We start from the raw sequence: 23195 nt of genomic DNA on the forward strand, positions 1-23195 counted from the left end.
TGACATTTTATCTCATAAAAACAGCTGTATCCCTCATTTTCTCCTTGATCCGGTCCTTAAACGACTCTCATCACTGAGCTCAGAGTGTAACCTGATTAGTAGATTTCATACAAAAACGAGGGAAATGCATGAATACGATTGGTTAATCCTATTTCTCACCGTGGCAGCTAGCAGCTAAAAAAAAAAACTGATGTACAAAATAATAATAAAATAAAAATAAGGAAATCGGTTGTTTGATGTTTTCTTTCTTCTTTCATTAACATCATTATAGTGTCATTTCTGTGCAGAAACGAAGTTATATGTCTGTCAGCTGTATGTTTATGTTAACCTCCTATAGATATGCCCATGGTACTGGATCTATACATTTTCTTGCTTCTGTCTTAAAAAACGTACTGTATGTAGGTTTATACACGATTATAACACGTACGACTAGGCTGCTCTTTTCAGGAAAACTTTGTTAAACTTTTGATTGAAGTCATTAATTAAGATCAGGAAAGCATAAATAAATGTGCCAAATTCTTACAAATCTGCTGTTATGAATATGAAATGGTTTCTTCTTCTTCTTCTTTTAGCTGTAATGATGGACATTTCCACTAGGGGGGGATATCGGCACACGCTACCTTACACACGTGGGTCTAAGAGCTGGAGCATACACCGATCAGGCATAACATTATGAGCGCTAACAGGTGAAGTGAATAACACTGGTTATCTCCTCATCATGGCACCTGTTAGTGGGTGGGATATATTAGGCAGCAAGTGAACATTTTGTCCTCAAATTTGATGTGTTAGAAGCAGGAAAAATGGGCAAGCATAAAAATTTGAGCGAGTTTGACAAGGGCCAAATTGTGATGTCTAGACGACTGGATCAGAGCATCTCCAAAACTGCAGATCTTGTGGGGTGTTCCCGGTCTGCAGTGGTCAGTATCTATCAAAAGTGGTCCAAGGAAGGAACAGTGGTGAGCAGGCAACAGGCTCATGGACGGCCAAGGCTCATTGATGTACGTGGGGAGTGAAGGCTGGCCCATGTGATCCAATCCAACAGACAAGCTACTGTTGCTCAAATAGCTGGTTCTGAGGTGAATACACACAAGGTGTCAGAATACACAGTGCATGATGGGTCAGGGCTGTTTTGGCAGCAAAAGGAGGACCAACACCTTTATTAGGCAGGTGGTCATAATGTTATGCCTGGTCATTGTAGATCAGAGACAGAATTCAGTAGATCTGCTAAAATAACACTTCACTGATCCCAAGCATTTTCCAGCAGCAGACATAAAAGACAAGGCACAAATACACATAAGAAATACAGAATAGAATAAATAAAAAGTAAAATAAATATTCAATACAACAATTTTCAGTATAAATCAAGATGAATCAGTGCCTTGCAAAATTTGAATGATGTGAAGTTACTGCTACCACTACTACCACTACCACCGCTACTACTACCACTACTACCACCACTACTACTACTACTACTACTACCACCACTACTACCATTACTACTACTACTACTACCACCACCACTACTACCATTACTACTACCACTACTACCACCACTACTACTACTACTACTACTACCACCACTACTACCATTACTACTACTACTACTACCACCACCACTACTACCATTACTACTACTACTACTACCACCACCACTACTACCACTACCACCACCACTATTACTACTACTATCACCATCACTACTACTACTACCACCACAACTACTACCATTACTACTACTACTACTACCACCACCACTATTACTACTACTACCACCATCACTACTACTACTACCACTACAACTACTACCATCACTACTACTACTACCACCACAACTACTACCATTACTACTACTACTACTACCACCACCACTATTACTACTACTACCACCATCACTACTACTACCATTACTACTACTACCACCACCACTACCATTACTACTACTACTACCACCACAACTACTACCATTACTACTACTACTACTACTACCACCACCACTACTACCATTACTACTACTACTACCACCACCACTACTACCACTACCACCACCACTACTACTACTACTACCACCACTACTACCATTACTACTACTACTACCACCACCACTACTACCACTACCACCACCACTACTACTACTACTACCACCACTACTACCATTACTACTACTACTACTACCACCACCACTACTACCATTACTACTACTACTACCACCACCACTACTACCACTACCACCACCACTACTACTATTACCACCACAACTACTACTATTACTACTACTACTACCACCACAACTACTACCATTACTACTACTACTACTTCCACCATCACTACTACTACTACCACCACCACTACTACTACCATTACTACTACTGCCACCACCACTACTACCATTACTACTACTACTACCACCACCACCACTACTACCACCATTACTACTACTACTACTACCACCACCACTATTACTACTACTACTACTACCACTATTACTACCACTACTACTACTACTACCACCACTACTACCACGACCACCACTACTACTACCATTACTACTACTACTACTACCACCACCACTACTACCATTACTACTACTACTACTACCACCACTATTACTACCACTACTACTACTACTACCACTACTACTACCACCACCATTACTACTACCATTACTACTACTACTACTAATAATAATAATAATAATAATAATAATAATAATAATAATAATAATAATGTCTTATTTTTGACCATCTGATGTCTTATTTGATGACCATCCAGCCGTGCTTCCCTAAAAATGCCTTTAAAAATAAAGAATAATTCAAATAATAATCAGTAACACCAAAAAGTTGTTGCACATGAGATATAAACCTTCACACACTCTGTCTGAAGGGGGAAATGCACTGACAATAATCGTTCGGGAAAGTTTTGAGCTAAAAATTTCCCGTTTCGGGAGCGGTGCACCACAATTTACTGTCTCTTCCCAAACAGCGGGTTGAGTTGGACGCGTCGCTGGGTGGAGCTGTTTGAAGCTGTTTGATGCTAATGCGATTAGCACGTCTCCGTCTCCGAGCAGACGGCGCTGCTGAAGTGCGCTCCGAGTTCAGTCCGGAGAAGCGGCATGGCAGCACGGCTCACCCCGAGCACACCACCGCGCACCATTTATCCGACATTCTTACACAATCTCGAGTAAGACACTGCCAAGTATCCTTCCTGTTCCACTGTGTCTTATTTGGACTGCATGAAACTTGGCTCTTATTTCTACCTGGACAGAGAGAGAGAGGCGCTTGGCTGAAGCGCAGTGAGAATATGCGTGGATGATCTGTTAGCTTACGCGGTGACCTACACGCGCTCCGTTTGGTGTGGAGACCCCCATGCACGCGTAACTCCCTAGGGATCCTCTGCTCTTCACCTCGGATTGTTAGTGCAACGCATCAGGTCAGTAAGAATTATTCATGATCTTATGAGAAATAGCTGGATGCTGAACAGGTGTTTAAAGAGGAATGCACTTTGTGAGCAGCGTGTCACGATCATTCCTGTTTCACTAACCATGTGCAACACGTAGTAAAGCCGGAGCTCTGCCTCTGCATCCTGTCTGAACAACAGACTGCATATGCATTATCACCTAATGCTGCACTGCATTATTCTAATCCAGTGCTCTCAATGACAAGTAGGCTTCAATTTGCATAATGCGCTTATAAACAACAGTACATGTCTCACGTGCGTAATGTGCATCTTTCTTTCTTTCTTTCTTTCTTTCTTTCTTTCTTTCTTTTAAGCATCATATAGATGAACTCTTACAGTGGCTGTGTATGGACAGGTGTATCCTTGGCATTCATTGAGCTGGAGTGATTTTGTTATCAGTGTAACTTTAGGGGAAGGAGCCCATGTCGCGCGTGAATCCGAGGGAAATAATAATATTGGTGATGGAAGGCCATCTGATTGGCGTTTCCATGGTTACTCGGCGGCGCCCTTGCGGGGACGGTGCGCTTTGTGCGTCTCTCCCCCGCGCGCCCATTCAACTAAAACAACGGGGAGCCTCCTTTAAAAAACACTCAATTGTCAAAACTATAAACCGTTCATGTAATCTTGATGCGTTTTGATTTACCATCATGGAAGAGGTTTATTTAATCCATTGAGCGACTTTATGAACACGCACCTGTTTTCCACACTGGGTCCGAGGCGCCTTCTCTTTGTCCCGTTTCCTCCATTTTAGAGTGATTTACGCGATAGTGTAATCCTAATAGCTGCGCGCGGGGGCAGGACTCGAGGTCATAGGTCATAATGGTTTCTTTATCTTTGTTTTGTTTTGTTTTTGACAAAGATTTCTCCTTGTGTTTACTCTTTCTAGATTTCTGCATTTCTCTCTGTCTTTCTTTAAGACAACCGTTCTTTAAGACAACACTGTGCACATCCATCTTTTTGTCTCCATTACTACTAAACCACCAAAACTGGTTAAAAATAATATTTACTAGTAATACTGTCCCCTGTCTTCCAACTATCATCTATACAAACAGTCTGAGCCTATTTTAATGTGATGTCAGTTTCTATAAAAGTTGTAATCCAGGGGTAACTCTACCTATGAACTTCTGCTGTGATTGTAAAGACTGCCATGTCCTTATCCCAGGAATCCTATTTACAATATACTCATCGATCCTTTTAGAATTTTTTTTTTTCAGTTCAATTCAATTCAATTTTATTTTTGTATAGCGCTTTTAACAGTGGACAGCAGCTTTACACAACATAAGAAACATAGTATGAAAGATTAAGATTAATGTTAATCCCTATTGAGCAAGCCTGAGGCGACTGTGGCAAGGAAAAACTTCCTTAGATGGTATGAGAAAGAAACCTTGAGAGAAACCAGACTCAAAAGAGAACCCAGCCTCATTTGGGTGACACTGGAGAGTGTGATTATAAATTATTATAAAACACCGGAGCATGTGATTATGAATAATGTCCTTTCTACAGTCACATACAGTCAGTTGGAGTTGTGTGATGCAGATAAAGCATATGTATATTAGAATGTTATTGTGTGTATTAATTAGGAGGTTGTTGTCATCCTCAAAGTCCACATAGGGTTTTTTTTTTTTAAGGAAAACATAAAGAGCAAGGATTTATAATCCCATTATTCGATGTTTGGGTTCCCGCAAGGTTCTTTTCTTCTGTTCATCTTATGGGATTTTCATTGCTACTGTTGCCTCTGGTTTGCTCATTAGGGATCTACATCTACATCCAGATTTCTGTCAAGCTGCTTTGTGACAATATCTAGTAAAGAGTTTTACACATATCGAATTTAATTGAATCAATTCTTTGTTTTGACTCAAGTAGTTTGCCCAATATGATGAAGTTATTGCAACATAGCAAATAAATAGGACTACTATATAGTATTTAGTGTATCTGTGATATCTGGCTACAATTGCTGGCTTCAGAATGAAAAAAGGAGGGGAGAATTAGTTAACATATTCAGTCTATGTCTTTTATTCAGACTGTTTAGATTCTGTGGTGGTTTTTACCAGCAGGCGGCATGGGATGTGAGAGAAAAGAGCAACCAAGTGGTCAGCTTTATTTTCTTAAAACCTCAGTTGTTAAGGCTTTGGCTATTTGGTTTTGAGTAAGTTGTGAGTTCAAAGTAAGAATCAATTTCATCTTGTCTCAGTTGTAAGACACTTTGGATAAAATCATTAGCCGTATATGGCAATGGAAAATGGTCAGCTTTATTTTTTCAAAATGTCGAACAGCTGTTTTCAAAATTAAGGAGAAGGCAAGCACCAGTTTATTAGCTTTTAACAGGTGGTTAGCATCATGAGTTAGCAGAGTTTAAAAACAAATAACTTAATGTTGCCTACATACATTTATTAGCAATGACGCTGTGCTAGCTTGGTATTTATTTGCCATTGGTTGTGATCATGTGCTTATATGTATCCGTGTGTATATTATTTATTACTGTACTAAATAACTATTTCTCGGTTTGTCTTTGAGCCATTGAGTTTCACGTTTGTGCTTTAGCCAGAGTGTGACAAGCCATAAACAGCACTTCCATTGATGAGGTGCTAAGACTCTGATTGATGTTTGTGGGACATAAACAGACCACACAAGGGCCACACATGATGGAAGAGCAGCAGGTGTACTGGAACAAAAGAAAGAGTCGTCCATACAGCACAGTAGCACAGGCTAAGCTAATGGCTCCTCTGTACTCGCGGTGAAGCAGACGCTCTGGGCCGTCTTTTACTAAGCGTAGCTTAAGCTCCAGCACTGTGGAGGACAACAGAAATTTCTAGAAAATGTTTTAAATATTCACCAATCTTTCAAGACTTGCCACCTCCGTTATCTTTTTGTATATCAACGACATGTGTTTTTCTTCGGCGCTCGTTTAGCTAATCCATATGTTTAAGTCATTACCAAGGAAAATTATAAGTGAGGCTAAATGTGATGTCTCTTGACATTTATGAACAAAATGTGAAGGCTGTTTTCTTCATTAAAAAAGTCATATCTAGACACAGTTTTTAATTTAATCTTTGACACATTGCATTTATGCCCAAATGCCTATTTAATAAAGTAGTATTATAGTATAGTAGTCATAGATTATCAATTTATTTCTTTTTCCTTCACATTAGTCAAACTCAAGATGACATCTTTTCAATCTCTGATGTAATAAATACGTGTTGATAAATAAATGATGTAAAACCTCTCATAGCCCAAGAAGCAAAACAATTCAGAATAAAGTTGGCATTAGTTCCAGTCTGGTTGAGATTTCCACACCTTCTGAACCGACATAGCAGGGTTCCAATCTGGATCCTACTTTCCCACCAGATTGGGGCCTCCGCTAAAACAAAGTGGCCACGCAAGACGCTGAGCTCTGGGGAGAGGATGAATTCAGCTGGTGAAAACGCTCCACAAAGAGCGCGAACCCGGAGCAGAATAGCGACGCAGTGGGAATATGCCACTGAGCTTTACTTTGCATCTTCTTATTGAATACCCAAGCAGGATTTTGTGTGAAATATTTATATGATGAATGTTAGGTGCTTGACTCCTGTGTATTTGTTACTGTCATTTTTTATACCAAACCTGTGGAATTGGTACCTTACTTAACCTTACAGACCACACCTCAGCAATATCCTTTCAGCAATATCCTTTTAAGACTGCACACTTTAAATATTTTTGTTCTATTTTATTTTCATTTCATTTAGAAAGGGTTTATATGTATTTTAAAAAATTCTTTTTAAAAAATTTGGTGTAAAAATAATCCAAATTTATTTTATTTTAATACAGAAAGTGTATGTATGAATAAATAATTAAAAAAAATTAATCATGAAAATTATTGGGAAGATCCCTATTTAAAGAGTTAATCTTACGCAATAGTTACTGAGTTTGTGACGTGACCTGAAAAATTGCTTTAAATATTGGCGAATTGTCCAGTGAAGGATTCCATACAAATTAGTTTCAACACACAAAATCACAGAAACCCTAATCATTAGTTTTTTGACTAGCTTAACGTTTTACATGTCTTTGCTGAAATCATTTAAAGAATGCAAATGTGGAAAATACTGACACAATTGTTTTACGCGAATAATGTTTGACAGCTTAGAGGTTTTTAATAACAAATCATTTACATTGTTATCAGTTTTAGAAATAGAAAACTTCTCATTCAACACTTTTCTCCTCCACAATCATTCAAATCTTACGAAACAATATTTCATGTTACTTGCTAACTGAATGAGTATCAGTCATTTTTGTCACTACCTAGGATTTTATAAATTACCAAAACCTATAAATTAATATACATATAAAAATCAATATACATATCAAAATCTGTAAACAGAAAGAAAGGCACAATTTAATGTACCCTAAATCTTTTGAAGCACTGAACTGTGACCTGTGCCATGGGTTAAATTGAAGAGCAAGCAACATGCTGGATTTTCATCGATTGAGCTTGATTACAAGTGTTTACTCATAATAAATACACAGGGACCGGATTACTAACTTATGCACACACATACTTTTGATGTATTTATCTGATGTGTTTATCTAAAATCCGCTTACAGTTGAGACAGGATCCAGCTGAGTTGCTCTACCAGTGATTTACCAGTTAACTTAGTGGTGCTAGGATTTGAACTTGACCCAAGAGACACCGCTGCCCACTTTGCATAAATGTAGTATTTTCTGTGGTCATTTTGGTGCTTAGCTTACCAAATTTCCCCTTTAAATACAAAAAGGATACTAATATTTTCCGCATAACTTCTAAAGTATATATAAATATATGCTTTATGGCTGCATAGTGGTGCAGTTTGTATCATCGCCACCTCATAGCTCCAGGTTTGATCCTGACATCAGGTAACGTCCTGTGCATGTTTTCCTCTGAGTTCTCCATCTCCTAAAATCAAACCAGTGGGGTGATTAGCGTGACTAAATAAATAGGTGTGAATGAGCATGTAAATGAGTGTGAGAATGCATGCCGCTCTGCAGTGGACCAGCGTCCTATCCAGAGTATTCCTGCACCGCACTTAGTGTTCCTGGGATAGACTCCAATTCCACCACGACCCTGAGGGATAAAGCTAAAAGTGGATGAATAATGAAAGTCTAGGTTTAATCTTCTTCAAGACATTAGTCCTTGCATTTCTTCACTATTTTCTTCTGTGTTCAAAAACAGTAGAAAGATTTAGAGCTTAGATGTGTGTTTTGTGTGTGTGTGTGTGTGTGTATTTTCTATATATTCTTTTCTCTTTCCTACCTGTATAGGTCATTTCTATTTATGTTAATCGTATTTCTTATTCAGTATTTTTATGACAGTCAGAAAAAAGCTAATAAAATAAAATTTGAATTAACAATCTAACTGGATTTCAACAAAAGTCACATAGAGTCAATATCGACTTATTGAACCCGGAACAGGTTTAGTGTTTTAATGTAGAGGAGTTAAGAAGGGGGTCGCAAATTTATGAAGCTAAGCTTGTTCCTTGATTTATTTTTTTTTTCATTTACTTCCCCATCAAAGGGAAAAGGTAAGTTCAGTGGTAAAGGGTACAAATGGCAGTGAGTTGAAAATCTGCGAGGATGGATGGAGGGCTCAGGGATTAGGCAACCACACAAATGAAACTGTTATGAATCCACACAAATACACAGTAAGCTCAAAGCAGAGGTTGGATTCTTTCTTTCCCTGGCTTTGTCCCATTTTTCTGCCGTGGTATCCACAGCCACTCTTTCTCCATCCTTTCTCTATGGCTCTTTCTTCTTCCCACCACCAGAAAGGTTCCTCCCCATTGTGTTTCGTCATGGTGAAAGAATTTCTGAAGTGGAAGGATTTGAACTGAATCCGGGATCATGCAAAGACCTCCGCTGACCAGTGAGTGCTGAATTCAGTGCTACTGCCTCCTCTGACTCGTCTCCACACGTTAAGGCGGTGAATGACTGGCTTTATAGAAAGGGATAGTCGTTACTGGTGAGTCAGACTAAATGACAAAACAGGTGATGGCATTTCTAGGCAATAAAGGAGTGTTGACTTCTGAGTGTTTCCTCAGCCAGTGAGAAGTTATCCCTGATTCCAAATCAGCTCAGAGGGCTCCGCTTGCTCAGGCATTTTTTTCCATCCACAATCCAGCCATCTGTCCGAGCGCTGGCAAACTCGCCAGATTGAAGAGACCACGGCAGGAGTTTCCCACACCTCTCCTCTGCTGAAGGGGTCTTGGAGGGGAGACGAAGTGAGAGAAAGAGACCTAACTGTCTGAATGGGGGTTTGATTCGGGCTAGGAGGAGTTCTCGTGTGGAAAAAAGGGGCGTTGGAGTGGAAAAAAAAAGAAAGAAAAAAAAAAAGAAAAACAATGTTGCAAGAAAAGAAAGAACACAACAGTGAGATTCATGGTTTAAAAAAGAAGGAAAAAAGTCTGCACGTTTTTGTGTGGTGGTCAGTGAATCGAGTGCTCCCTTCTACTCCGCTGATTCTCTCTGTCTCTCTTACCAGACGCTCACACACAGACACACACACACACACACACACACTCCACACCCATCGCTTCTGTGTGTGCAGCTACAAAGAAAGGCAATTAGCATTTCAGCCAGGCTCAACTGGCTATGTCTGATGAAGTAATAAGCTTTATAATTTGTTTTTTTTTTCCTCATGCAGGCTACCATTTGTGAGGCTGGCCCTCGTTTAATCCTATAAAAGTAGTTTTCTCTTCCCTTCTAGACATTGTTTGCCACAATAGCTAATCAGTCATGGAGCGCTGTGGCTCCAGGAGCATTCGCAATGTGATTTTCAATGGGATCCTTTCTTGTGTTCGCAGCTCACAAATTGAGAGCAAAGAAAAGTCATTGTGTTTTTGGGAACAAGAATAGGAGATGCCTTTGGAACAAGCCGAATTGGGCAGAAAGCAAACCAGAGACCATCTCTTCAAAATCTACCCTATATTTCTCTCGTTCCCCTTCACTCTCTGGCCAGTGCAGACTTGATTGGCATTTAGTCCTTACAAAGGAGGTGAAACACTTGGATAAAAGTACCATATGACGATATATGACAAGAGCTGTTCATGCATTTCTAGAAAAGATTTTTGTTTTCTTTCCTCCCTCTTTCAGAACGACATCTGCTCCCACTCAGACCTCTCAGTATTCAAACATACACAAACACACAAATGCACTCACACTTTTTTTTTTCTTCACTTGCGCTCTAATTCTAGGTTAACTATATGGTCCAAAAATAAGAATGTTTTGGGCAGGGTTCTGCCAAATTAGTGTTTAACCAGTGAAACTGAGGGGTTTCAAAAAATCCTACACTGGTTTAATGATGTATGTTTTAGCCTTAGTCCTTTATTAAATTTCTTAATTCCCCCCTGAACGCAAGATGCCCAGGACAGCAGCTTACCTAAAAATACCTTATGGGAAGCGTGAGTGGCAATTATTGGCTTCTGAGCACTCCATATAGATCAGCTCTGAGGTTTGCCAGAGCCCCCCAAAAGAGGCTGGTTACTGAGGCAACAGAGCGTGTCATGAGAAATGAGAGCGTCTTATTTTTGTTACATATCCAAGAGTTAGTGCACAAATGTTTCAGTGGTGTGGTTTCCATCATGCAAATTTTAAATAAGAGCATGAGGAAACCAAGATGGAAATAAGAGAATGAAAACAGGCCTTGATATCACGTAGGTTGAGGGAAATGAGGCGGTGTATTGACAACAGAGGTGCCAGCATCTGTGGTATAATTGTTGAAATGTGACTGAAAAGCCAATTCACTGAAGGGGAAAGGACATGGCATTTGAAATAAATGCACAGTGTCCTTCATTAGCAGTAATTTTCACCTTGTGCCAACTTTATTTATTTGAGAATTTGTGACATTTGAATTCATAAGGCTCTGTATTTTGAGACAGTGAAAAACAGGAAGGCAGAACAGTGGTCTCATTGGTCAGTAAATAATGGAGGAGCTGCTTATTATTAAATAGCGGTCACACCAGAATATTGCCTTGCTGTTTTTTTGTTGCTTGGCACACATTTCGGGGAGGGAACGAGTCCACCAACAAATGCTGGAGTTTTTGTGGTAAAAAATAAAGTTTTTTTTTTTTTTCTCACTGCCTGTGAGAATATTCATGGTTAGCAGTGTTGGCATCTCTGAAGTACAATGACTCATTTTGTCTTTTGCACATCTTTCTGAAATTTGCTAAAAATCTGAGCAGCATTTGGATGTCTAAGACTGTCTGGTCCCTTCAACTTTCCCAGTCAAAAAGGAAATTTGTTGCACTCGTATGGATTGATGACTTGTATGGCTTGGCCCGGCTGAGGTTGCCAAATGCACAGATTTTGCCAGTTCAAAAGCTAAGTGATATTTAATGGTGGATCATGACGCCAGTGTCTTTATGAATCTGCTTAGCACTCAATTTCTAATGGTTATACAATAGCATATCAATTTCTAATGGTTATACAATAGGATAACAATGTTCAGCTACTACAGGATGACTCAAGCAGCCTCTAGTTGCTGAGTCACCAAGGATCAGCTTTGACCAGCATAACATTAGAGCCTTAACCTTGTGCATGGATTAATCTCCAGAGATCAACTGGCACCTCCAGCTAGACTAATCTGCCTTCTGCATATATCTAAGCATTTAATGTTATTTTTTGTCAAGATCAGGTCTGTACTTTGGTGTTTCACATACCAGCACCTGGTAGACCAACCACCTGTTGGCCTCTGATTGCCAGCTTGGAGGAAAAAAACATGACCACAGACTCCCTTACTATTTTGCACAAGTCATAAGATTTGGTTTTTATTAGTTGACATGAGTTCACATCCATGTGCACTTGCATATGCTATGATCTTTTGACTTATTAGTTGCTCAAACTTGCCACAGCCTCATCAGTAAGGTTTTTAAAAAAGTAAAGAGATTATGAGATGCAAGACAAGTCTGCAATTTCCATTCTGCAAGCCACTTTAAATCAAGACTGGACAAGATGTGACATTTTTTAATGGAATTTGTTCTTGCATTTGGTTGTATAAGGCTGAATTGTCCATGATCATTACAATATCAAACCACATCATCTCACACTCACATATAATTGCATCTGGGAGCATACATAAACACTTACAAGCATACACACCTTACCAGCAACATCCTGGAGCATACCCACACACATGGGTTTCTCAACTCTGGCTGTGAAGGCTTAGTGATTGAATAATTGATGCTAAGATTACAGATCCTAGGGGTAACCCAAGAGGCAGGCACTGGGCTACAGAGCAAGGTCGTAACCATACACTTCATCACATCTTCAGCCAGCTGATCTAGTGTAATTGCTTAAGTCTCAGTTACATTACGGCCATGGCTGCCATTTGAACCTACTACCAAGTCACCCTTGAGGGCCCTGGGTTCAAGGCCTTCCCCTGTTTATTACATAGGGTGGAAAAAAACACTCTATATATTAAGTACAATTAACCTCCTATGGTTACCCAGAAGGGTGTTTTCTCTTCAAACTTTGATCTGATAAGCTTCTGAATTATGTAGCTTAATCTGTATTAACAAAAAAGTGCTGAGTTCATTGTAATCAAGTTTCCTGGCATGAACAAGCAGGCATTTTTAAAAGAGAGTAATTCCAGAGGGCTGCTTCTGAAAAAAAAAAGAAATAATATAAATCTTCAGAAGCGTTCGGCCATGGAAAATGAAGGACACGGGAAGCTGGAGTCATTTGTGCATGAATGGTTGTCTCATAGCTCACAAAAAAAGATAATAAAAGACAGGGAAAGAGAGAGAGAGAAAGAGAGAGAGAGAAAGAGAGATAAGAATCATAGTCTCAACCTTCCAACTCTGAATAGATCTCTGTTATTTGTCTTGGTACTAAGCACTGACTTTGAATTTTTTTATATTTCATTGTCTGGAAAGTTGTAGTAGCCCGCAGCCATCAAATAATTGTACAGCAGTGTTTCCCTCTCCCAGTCCTGAGGTAGACCTACACTGAATGTTGTAGATGTTTTCCGACACCCACCACAGCTGACTCAGCTCATCAGCTTTTTAACAAGCCCTTCTTGAAGTTATTGGGTGTGTTATAGCAAGGAGAATACTAAAATGTGCAGTGCAGTTGTACTCAAGGTCTGCAGATGGGAAACAGTTGTAAGGCACAGCTCATGCCACCTGTCACACTTGCTTGTGAGGACCATGTTGTACTCACTTGTTGGCAGAGGCATCTCAGGAATTTTCTCATTCACACTTAGACATCTGCACAATAGCTGGTCCTGGGGTCAGTCAAAGAGCCAGGCTGCCAGGTTCTTGGCCGCTCTAGGGCCTCCTGGTCACTGATAAAGTGTCTGATGTGACTCTGGCCAGTATGTCCTGTGGTGGGCTGGCAGACGATGAGGAGATCCTCACAGAGTCTTTATTTATCAGTGTCAAGAAGCATTGGTGACGCTCCCATGGTGACCTTTTTGATGAAGGATGGCTTGGTTACCTCCAGTGAACCATTACAAAAGTGACAGAACTGAAATGTCTTGTGTTCTTGGCATGATATAAATATGTGACACTGAGAGACTAAAGAATGTGATACATGAAACCCATTTGAAGATGCACAGATCAGTTCACTTCGATTTAGGGTTTGTTTAGTCTTGTATTTTAAAAAAGGTCTAGTATATTCCAGAATGTATCCACATTTATTTAGTCAAAACAGAAACTCAGAGAAAATTTAGCATACTTTAACATATTCATATTAAATACTAAGGTCATGATGTAATGTAGCCTCTTAACCAGGGTGTCAATGAAATCTGGTCAAGATTTGTTTGGGCATGAAATCTGACAGAAATGAAAAAATAAATTTAGGAAACTTTAGGCTTAGGAAAATGATTAAGAATATCACCATTAATATTCCAATTATTATTACCATTTATTGCTATTTGGAATGTCTGCTGCACAAAATCGGATATACAGTACATCTGCCCCCTTGAACAAAATGAAAAGTAGAGAAAAGATATGAAAAAAAGTGGAAAATTGAAAAGAAGTGCACATTGTCATATAGCAACATTAGCCACCTAAAGACCACACTGCACTAACGTTGACAGCTGTAATTAACCTAGCTAACAAGCAGAGCATTAGCAAGCTAGTAAACAGTAATTATATTGTGTAAACCAGTAACTAGTTTCAAGCTAGCTAAATCGATTAATTATACTTTGTAAACAAGTTCACTTGTAACATGAAGCTAGTTTTTATGTAATTAACCCCATTAGCTAGGATCCTAAAGGTTGCTAACAGTAGCCTAAATATTACAGCCTGGATCATCAGATAGTGATCATCATATACAAGATGCATCCCGGTGAGTTTTCTCTAGTTCTTCAACTTGTCCTCAACCACATTTTCAGTTGAGAAATAGAATAGTTGAAAGAAAAAAAAAACTTATTAAACACTGTAGCCATTCTCTATCGGCCCAATATAATGCCAGTCTGAATGTTTTGTGTGAAAACTGACACATGCTTCATCATCAGCAGTGTAGATGTAAATGTAGGGATTGAACTGTTTTACAATGGACATTGTGGTCGGATTATTAAATGAACCCTAGGGCAAGCACATGAAACGCAAGCTTAATATGGGTTTTACATTTAAACTTGGTACCTAATTACAAATGCATTACTCTTTTCAACCATTGCTATTAGCATTGTTAATGTGCATGATGTGCAGCAGAGGGTGATAAGAGGCTAAGTGTGTCCAAGAGTTAGGAGTTTGAACGTGGCAGTCTGTGTGTTAAAGTGTATGACATATTGACGTGTTTAGTCTGGTGGGTTGGTGGGGGTGGTACTGTCTTGTCTAAATATTATGTACTCCATGAGGATTTGACCCCAAATCAATTTGATGACCCTTGTAATACAGCATATAACTCTGTCTTAACATGGATGTAAATATCATCCACATATCTTCTATTGTCACCTAGAGAAATGGAAATCTAGATATTCGATCTAAGTGAAGTAGTTCCCAACTCTAGTAGAGAGATGCAGCAAGCGTTGTGGCTTTTATCCCCAAATCTCTTCACTATGTGCTGCTGACCATAATCACCCAAAACCAAATATGTGATAAATAAAATATCAAAATATGGTTGCAATTAGACATCCCTCTCACTGTTAAAGTAGCTCTACCAGTCTACAATCACACTAATTCTATGCAAGGAAGCTTAAGCAGAATAATCTTACATGGCACCTTGATGAAAGCCCCTCAGCTCTGAATACCCTTGTGGCCTAAATTAGCCCCAAATGATCTACCAGAAATGGAACATATGAAGAAGTGGATATTTCCAAAGTCCAACTTTCCTAAGCAATCTCCCTGCTGCCGAAATAAATAAGATACATGCACTCATTCATAGCAATGCTAGCGCATGTACGCACACACTTTTTAAGCTGTTTGTTTTGCTAGCCATGACAACTGCCGGGTAGCCGCCAAACATACTAGTCAATGTGAAGAGAGAAACCCGATCATTTTTTCCCAAACCAGATGAGGAAAAAGATCCCACTGACAGATGCGAGGTGATTAACATCGTGTCTTGTATAAGAAAAAAAAACAACCCACAATAAACATGCAAATATCTTAAATAATGCTTAATGAAATGGCCACATGATTATGATACTCCTGTCTAATTCTAATTAAGCCAGAATATTACCATTCAGTCCAAAACAAGATTAAAATTCTACGCAAATATTTACCATTCACTCTACATTTCATACACAGATGTACAATAGGATACTTTGCATATTTTTGCATAATAAAATCAGATGCTTTATTTTGTTATATCACAGCTTGCAGTTGATATTTATCTATAATGCAACTATTTAATCATCTGCCCATCTCTATTTTGCAGGAATGCCAGGGTTCCTGGCTCTAGCTGGCTTATTCCTGGTGCTCCTCATCCCCAGTGCCAGGTCAGAGTCTGCAGAGCTGAGGTTCCAGGGCCAGACGGAGTTCATGGTGAATGAGAGCAGCCGAGCTATAGTACGCCTTGTGGTGGAGAGGGTCGGAGACCCCATCAACGTCACTGCTCTAGTCCTGGTAAGCTCTTCCGAACCAGATCAGGTTTTACGAGAAGTAATCCTAGCTGTAGTAGTTGTAGTAGCGAGTAGTTGGTGCTGTCTTGTAGACATGAGACTTTACAAGTGTAGGTGTGAAGGTGTGGTATCAATACTGGTCTCCACACTGAATAAATAATAATTATCTCAGACTTTTTCACATTCAGGCAATTTACAGCAATGCTCAGACTGGTATAGAAAAGGTCAGTTGTTCTTTGTGTTCTGGAATAGCCAGAAAGGTCTGATGTTATTCACATTATAGATAGAATATAAAAGTTTGCGTACCCTCAGTACATGATCTCTACATAATGTCACAGCTATCCACAGACAGGAGAGCAACAGTGTATAACTGGCTGTGCTGGCTGCCTGCGAGGGTTACTTACTTTCTCTCTTTCCTGCCTATTAGAATGACGCTAACTAATGATGGATATCTGTGATCTCATGTATGCTGAAGAGGACATTTTTTCTCTCCTGGCTGTGCTGTGACACAGCATTAAAAGCAGCTCAAAAAGATGCTGTGGGAATTGGCAAAATGACCAAATTGGGAGCTAATGGGGTCAAAAAAATGTAAGGTTTCTATAAATGTTCTTCCATGATCATTATCACAAAAATGGTGAAAAAAAGTCATTTTATTGCTTGTCTGTTGATTTTCCTTGCTTTGGGTTGTTGTCTAGTAGCAAATACACCCACGTTAGTTTTAGCATCTTGAAATACTGTTTTGCTGTGGAGAAATTGTAAAGGAAATGTCAGTTTTATTTTTATGCAATCCAAAACCACCAGACTGCACTGGTAGATAAAAAAAAATAGAGACTGTATTGCTCAAGAATAAAGGCTCACAGCAAATAAAAGCATCACAAGGAACCCCAGAGCATACAGTATATAATACTAATAAAGAAAGATACTAGTAAAGAAAGATAAAGCCTCTAAAATGGTGACTATTAAAATAAATGAGTTATCAAGAGTTTTTTCTATAAAATGGAACAATGAGAGAATGAATGTAGCTCAGTTAAGGCAGCTAGGTTAATGTTTAGCAGTGACAGTGACATGGTAGGTATTATAGGTGATGTCAAAGCAGGCTTCAACAAATTGGGGCTACATACCTGTTCCCATCTGTAGTGAACACTACACCCATAATTCAAGATAAATATCAACTGTCAGCGGCTATACAGTTGAAGACAATTCTTTGAGAACTGTGTTAGCAGATGTGCATGTTGCAGTACCAGCAGGGTGGATTTCCACACCCAACCATCTGCTTGCTGCTGTCTTTATAGCGCACTGCTGTGCACATCTGGGTACAATTAGCGTAACAACGCAAATCTGCCTACTGTTCAACAAAGAGTGCTAAATGTCACGCTAAGTATCCTAGTGTAGCTCCTTCATCAAATCGTTCATAGCGTAGCAAGGAAGCAAGATGAATGACTTTTTTTTTTTTTTTACTGTGAATTTAGTAGGTGGCATTATTGTAAATGTTAACTGTCAACTGCTCTGTGCGGTGAAAGCTTCCAAAATCAGAGAACTTTTTTCTTTGTTCCTTAAAGCTGAAACTATTGTTTTGCATGTTAAGTAACAGTTACATCTCTGTGAAGCTGTTTAGCTGTTCAACACTGCAGACTGAATGAAAATGGAGATTAGTCTTTTTACACCAAAATAAGCAGCTGCAGATTTCTATTTGGTGGAGAGAATTATTTACATCTAATTGGTCATTTTCCAACGTGTGTGTCCTACCTAGAGCATGAATGTAGACAACATCTTTGATAGAAATTGGATGTGACAGTAGTAAAAATGTGGTTTGTGGTGACACAGCTGCAGGGTGAGGACACTGGAGACTTTGAAGCCACCACCGCCGCTGCTTTTCTCCTGTCCTCCGAGTCAAGCAAAACCATCTTCATCGCCGTGAAGGATGATGATATACCTGAAGCTGACGAAACCTTTGTGTTTAACCTCCGTCTCCAGGTAAAATTTCTTAGATGTGTGTCTTAATCCAGTAGAATAAATTAATTCTTTAGGGTTGACTCTGGAATTATTGGAACGCTTTGTGAATTTAAATGTATGAATAATATTGAATCAGGAATATTTTTTTGCTTGTATATGGTGATGCACTGAAGTCTGAACACAACAAAAAAAAAAAGCACGCTGAGCTTCTTACAGTAATGTCTAACAAGGTTGGAGACATTTTGAAAGGAATCTATGGCCAAGTCATTACCTTCTGGCAGAGGCCACCAGGCTTTAAGCTGTCATATCCTGGTACATGAAGCTATTCATTTTGTCAAGAGAGCCTAAAACACCAGCCACAAAATAGCCCCAAAGCATCAATGATCCACCGCCATATTTTACACTGAGTTTGTGGGTTTCTTTCTTTTTCTTTTTTTTATACAGTCCACATGCTCATGGTGTTTATGGTCTCATCTGATTAACGCTAAAGGATTCCTGATGCAGTTCCTGAAGAAATGAGATTCTCGCTCAGGGTTTTTGAATCATTTTGAAAGGAAGAATATTTATTAAATTTTCATAGTAAAAAAAGAAAAACATTGAAGCCGCATTTCCATGTGGATATTTGTGCATTCTCAATGACTGACTTACTGGCACATTGCTACTGCAACAGTCTATATACAGAGCAAACACAACTGCTATTTATTATTAATGTTTAATAATCTTAGGATGCCAAGAGCGCAATGTCTCCTCTCAAAATGAAAAAAACGAAGCCAGCAATATGAACCTCTGCATAAATAATGGCAATGTTTCTGTATTTCTAAAAATACATTTTGAAAAAAGTACTCTATGCTTAAGGCATGGACGTGGCAGCTCAGTAAATAAGATGTATAGATCAGAAGGTTGTGAGTTCAAATCCCAGGGTCACCAAGCTACCCTTAACTCTCAACTAGTTATATACATGAGATAAGTTGCTCTAGATAATGGTGTCTGCCAAATGCCATAAATGCATCTCATCACTGGCAAATTGGGTGTGTCCCATTCATTTATTTAATATACATATTCACTGATAATTTTAGAGATAATATCAATTTGTTTAGGACACCATTGTTGCTTCTCACTGCTAGTGGTTTGTTCGAAAATTCATTCATTCGAAATTCAAGTCGTTTTTCCTCTTTTCCAACTGGAAACTCAATACACTTCAGGTGAGTGTGTGAGGTTGTGTGGTACAATGTCCATGGTCAGTTTCCACAGAAAATCCAGAAATGCTACAAATCCTAACGTTAAACTTGACTTGTGATTTCAGTGAACTGAAATTTTATTTATACCTCCAGTCACATATGGTGACATATATATATATATATATATATATATATATATATATATATATATATAGTATATATAGAGGAATGCCAAATAGGAGGTATATTGATGTAATAAATGAGGTTATGAAGCTGGTGGGTGTAAGTGTTGAGGATGCAGAAGATAGGGATAGGTGGAGAGAGATGATTCGCTGTGGCGGCCCCTAAAGGGAAAAGCCGAAAGAAGAAGAGGAAGATTTCAGAAATTACAGTTTGTTTGTTTTTAGCAATACAAGTAATTTTTTGTAGTAATTATTATTTCTATACAAATCATGTTTCAGCCATTTTCTTTAAAGGTGCCTATAAGTCTGGAGTTGCTCTGGTTGCCGTTCTTCTCTTTGGGAGGTCGATGTTATGAATGATTTCTTTCTTTAGTTTTGCGTGCATATGTGACCATCTGCCCACTCTGTTGTTTCGGACTTCCCTCTTAAAGCCTAGCTAGCCCACTACAGATCTCTCTTGTACTCTCGTTCAAAACAGAAGAATCTCAAAGCGAATCTAGCCACGGCCTAACTGAGTGCTTCTCATTTTTTCAACTCTGGTCAAAGGACCCATAATCCCTAGCATGGCCTTTGATGTCTTTTCTGTAGCTCCCTTTTCAGGTTTGAGTCATGCCACTTCAGCAGCACGACTTCAGCAGCTACATCTTCTTGTGAGAGGAAACCTGTAGTGACAGGCACGACTCCTCTGACTATAAGATTAAAGGGAAATAATGCACAGCAAATCAGTATAAGAAAAGCACTGGCCTGGAATTAAGCTTCCAATGACACACAGCAAGGAAAGAAGAAAAATATAACTGTTGAACAGAGGTGTATGGTGGGAAAGAAGTGAAAGTATAGATAATGTGTCAAAATCCTACTCGATTCCAGTCAGAAGAATTCAGCCTACAATATACTCAAGTCGAAGTGCATTCCCTTGATTTGTTTACACGTCTTTAAACATCATCATTATTACACTCATCCACCAGATTGAATTTGGGGAAGCAATCCATCATTAAATCCTTCTCCCTCACTCAAGGTGTTGTGGGAAACAATTAGCTGAAAAAGTATCCACAGATCCACCCTAATACCTTCAGGATACTCATTTCAACATACTACAATGTGGGACATGCTAAATCTAATCTCGGATCCTATTAAGGACAGATTGTTGGCGAACTGGGACGCAGAACATGTCTCAGAGCTTTAAGGTCCTTTACATTAAAAATGAACCTTTGCAGCATAAAGCCAACTGTTGTAGAATATTCACACATTGCAGGTCTCAACAGAGATCCTGTCTAGGATCTCCAATAGCAGTTGTTCGGATTTGATTAATGATGTTATGTCTCTTCCTGTCTGCTGTTGACGAATGAGCCACAGACCAGCACTGAGAGGACAGAAGTCATTTAAAGAAGGCAGAGTGATTCAGAAGAATTACAGTAATCTAGCATTAAATGAATGTTAGTGGATTCTACAGATTTCTTCCATACCATTATTCCAGTTTATTCCATAAGTGGAAGCATCCAGCCTATAATATTTGTATTAATCCCTAGGGATTAGGTCAAACATTACTCTTGAACTTTTGTACTATATTTCTTATGTTCTGTAAAGCTGATTTGAGACAATGTCCATTGTTAAAAGTGCTATACAAATAAAATTGAATTGAATTGAACTGAATTGAATTGAATTGAATAACGATTTGATTTGGTCTGTAGTACAACAATCCACTGAACACGCAATAAATGGTAACTAAAAATGTACTAAAAATACAAATATTCTTTCTGCAACCTCCTTTGAGTGCTTTTCAGCCACCCTCACACTTACACACACATCCACCCACACACACATGCACACCAGAATGAACCACCGAACTATTTCTAAAAAACCTATCATCTTCCAGAAAATTATATATATATATATATATATATATATATATATATATATATATATATATATATATATATTTTTTTTTTTTTTTTACAGCTGATTAAAAATCTTATTAGGATGTAGTATATTACAGTTGATTCACTAACACTGCATTCCAGGAAACTGGTATAGAGCATTAAGGATGCTCATGTAGTGTAGGATCAGGATATTATTTGGGGATATGTTGACTATGAGGAAAGGAGGCGAGCTTGTAGTGGTGCTGTGATTGAAGTCATGGTCGGCGGAAGGGATTGTTTGAGCGTATGTGTTCGGTGTCTGTGTGACTGCTGCAACAAGAGCGCAGTGTGTGAAAGAAAGCTTTGTTACAGCTGGGAACAGCCTCACTGAATACACAACTGAATGCAGAGGTTTGCACTAGGGTTAATTGCAGAGCCGCTTTTTCCCCCTTTCGCATTCTTTTCTTGCTCTTCTTTACTGTCTTTCATGCTATCTCTGTCATTTTTACACACACAAACACATATATTGCTGTTTTTCTCTCTGTGTCATTGTAGCTTAATACCAATGTAGCGTTTAGACCAAATCCTGACCCAATCCCTAACCACAGAAATGAAAAATAAATCATACAACCCTTAAAAAAAAAAGTTACATGTTATGTAAGATGATTTTCATGCCCACCACATTATGACATGAATTTTCATATTTCCATGTCACTGTGGTGAAATTTGGCCCAAAACATGTTTGTCTTGTAATGACCTTCCAATGACTTGATGAACAAAACCCTATCCACAATCTCAGTGAGCAAAAGAAAACCTTTTGGCATTTTTTAATTTAAAAATAGCTGCATTAAAGGAAAAAAAAGGGGTTTTGTTGTGGGGACCAGCCAAATGTTCCCACAAGGTCAAAACTGTCAGATATTTCTATTCTTGCAGGGACATCCCACACACACACACACACACACACACACACACAAACAGAACCAAACATAATTTCTAGACCCAACCCAAATACTATTAAAGGAGTTGGAGTGCTGGGATGGTATTCCCAGAACAGGTTAAAGGTCAACTTTAAATGCTAGCACTGTTGCCAGCATTGTTACAGTTTGCACTGAACATGATCTGTACCATACAGTCTAACCTACATCACTCATATCATTTCAGAGCTCATCGAATGGTGTGACGGTTGGAACTCCAAACACGGCTAGGATCACCATTTTGTCCAATGACAATGCCTTCGGAATTCTATCCTTCAACTCCGTAAGGACATTAGGACATTATAACAATTATAATATTGACTGTAATATATAATTTTTCTGCCTTTATATACAGAGGAAACAAACCAAAATATATATACGTGCCAGCTACAGTTGGAAGTTACCACGGTGACTCCTGCCCAGAGTTATTTTTGCATGTTTATTGAAGGGCAATTAAAATCTAAGGGGTGGAGGGAGATAAGGAAATGAGACATGGGGGGAGTCAGCAGTGTTGGAGGGAGTGGTGGGGGTGGAATGCCTTTGCAGATGGGTCGCTCAGGTGGGAGTCTATTGGGTTGCTAGGGTGAGTG

General features: G+C 38.9%; 1 protein-coding gene across 4 annotated transcripts in view; it reads left to right on the forward strand.

Annotated features, from left to right (window-relative positions):
* The first annotated feature begins 3100 nt into the window (after positions 1-3100).
* The window catches only part of adgrv1 (adhesion G protein-coupled receptor V1), a 123927-nt gene continuing 103832 nt past the window's right edge, over positions 3101-23195 (forward strand). For all 4 annotated transcript variants that reach the window (XM_058375379.1, XM_058375380.1, XM_058375381.1 and 1 more), the window contains exons 1-4: positions 3101-3426; positions 16279-16466; positions 18287-18436; positions 22793-22888. In XM_058375379.1, the coding sequence (XP_058231362.1) occupies positions 16281-16466; positions 18287-18436; positions 22793-22888 (432 nt within the window). In that variant the 5' untranslated portion in view covers positions 3101-3426; positions 16279-16280. The remainder of the gene's footprint in view (positions 3427-16278; positions 16467-18286; positions 18437-22792; positions 22889-23195) is intronic.

This window comes from Hemibagrus wyckioides, linkage group LG22 (assembly GCF_019097595.1).
Source record: "Hemibagrus wyckioides isolate EC202008001 linkage group LG22, SWU_Hwy_1.0, whole genome shotgun sequence".
In the NCBI taxonomy this organism is placed as follows: Eukaryota; Metazoa; Chordata; class Actinopteri; order Siluriformes; family Bagridae; genus Hemibagrus; species Hemibagrus wyckioides.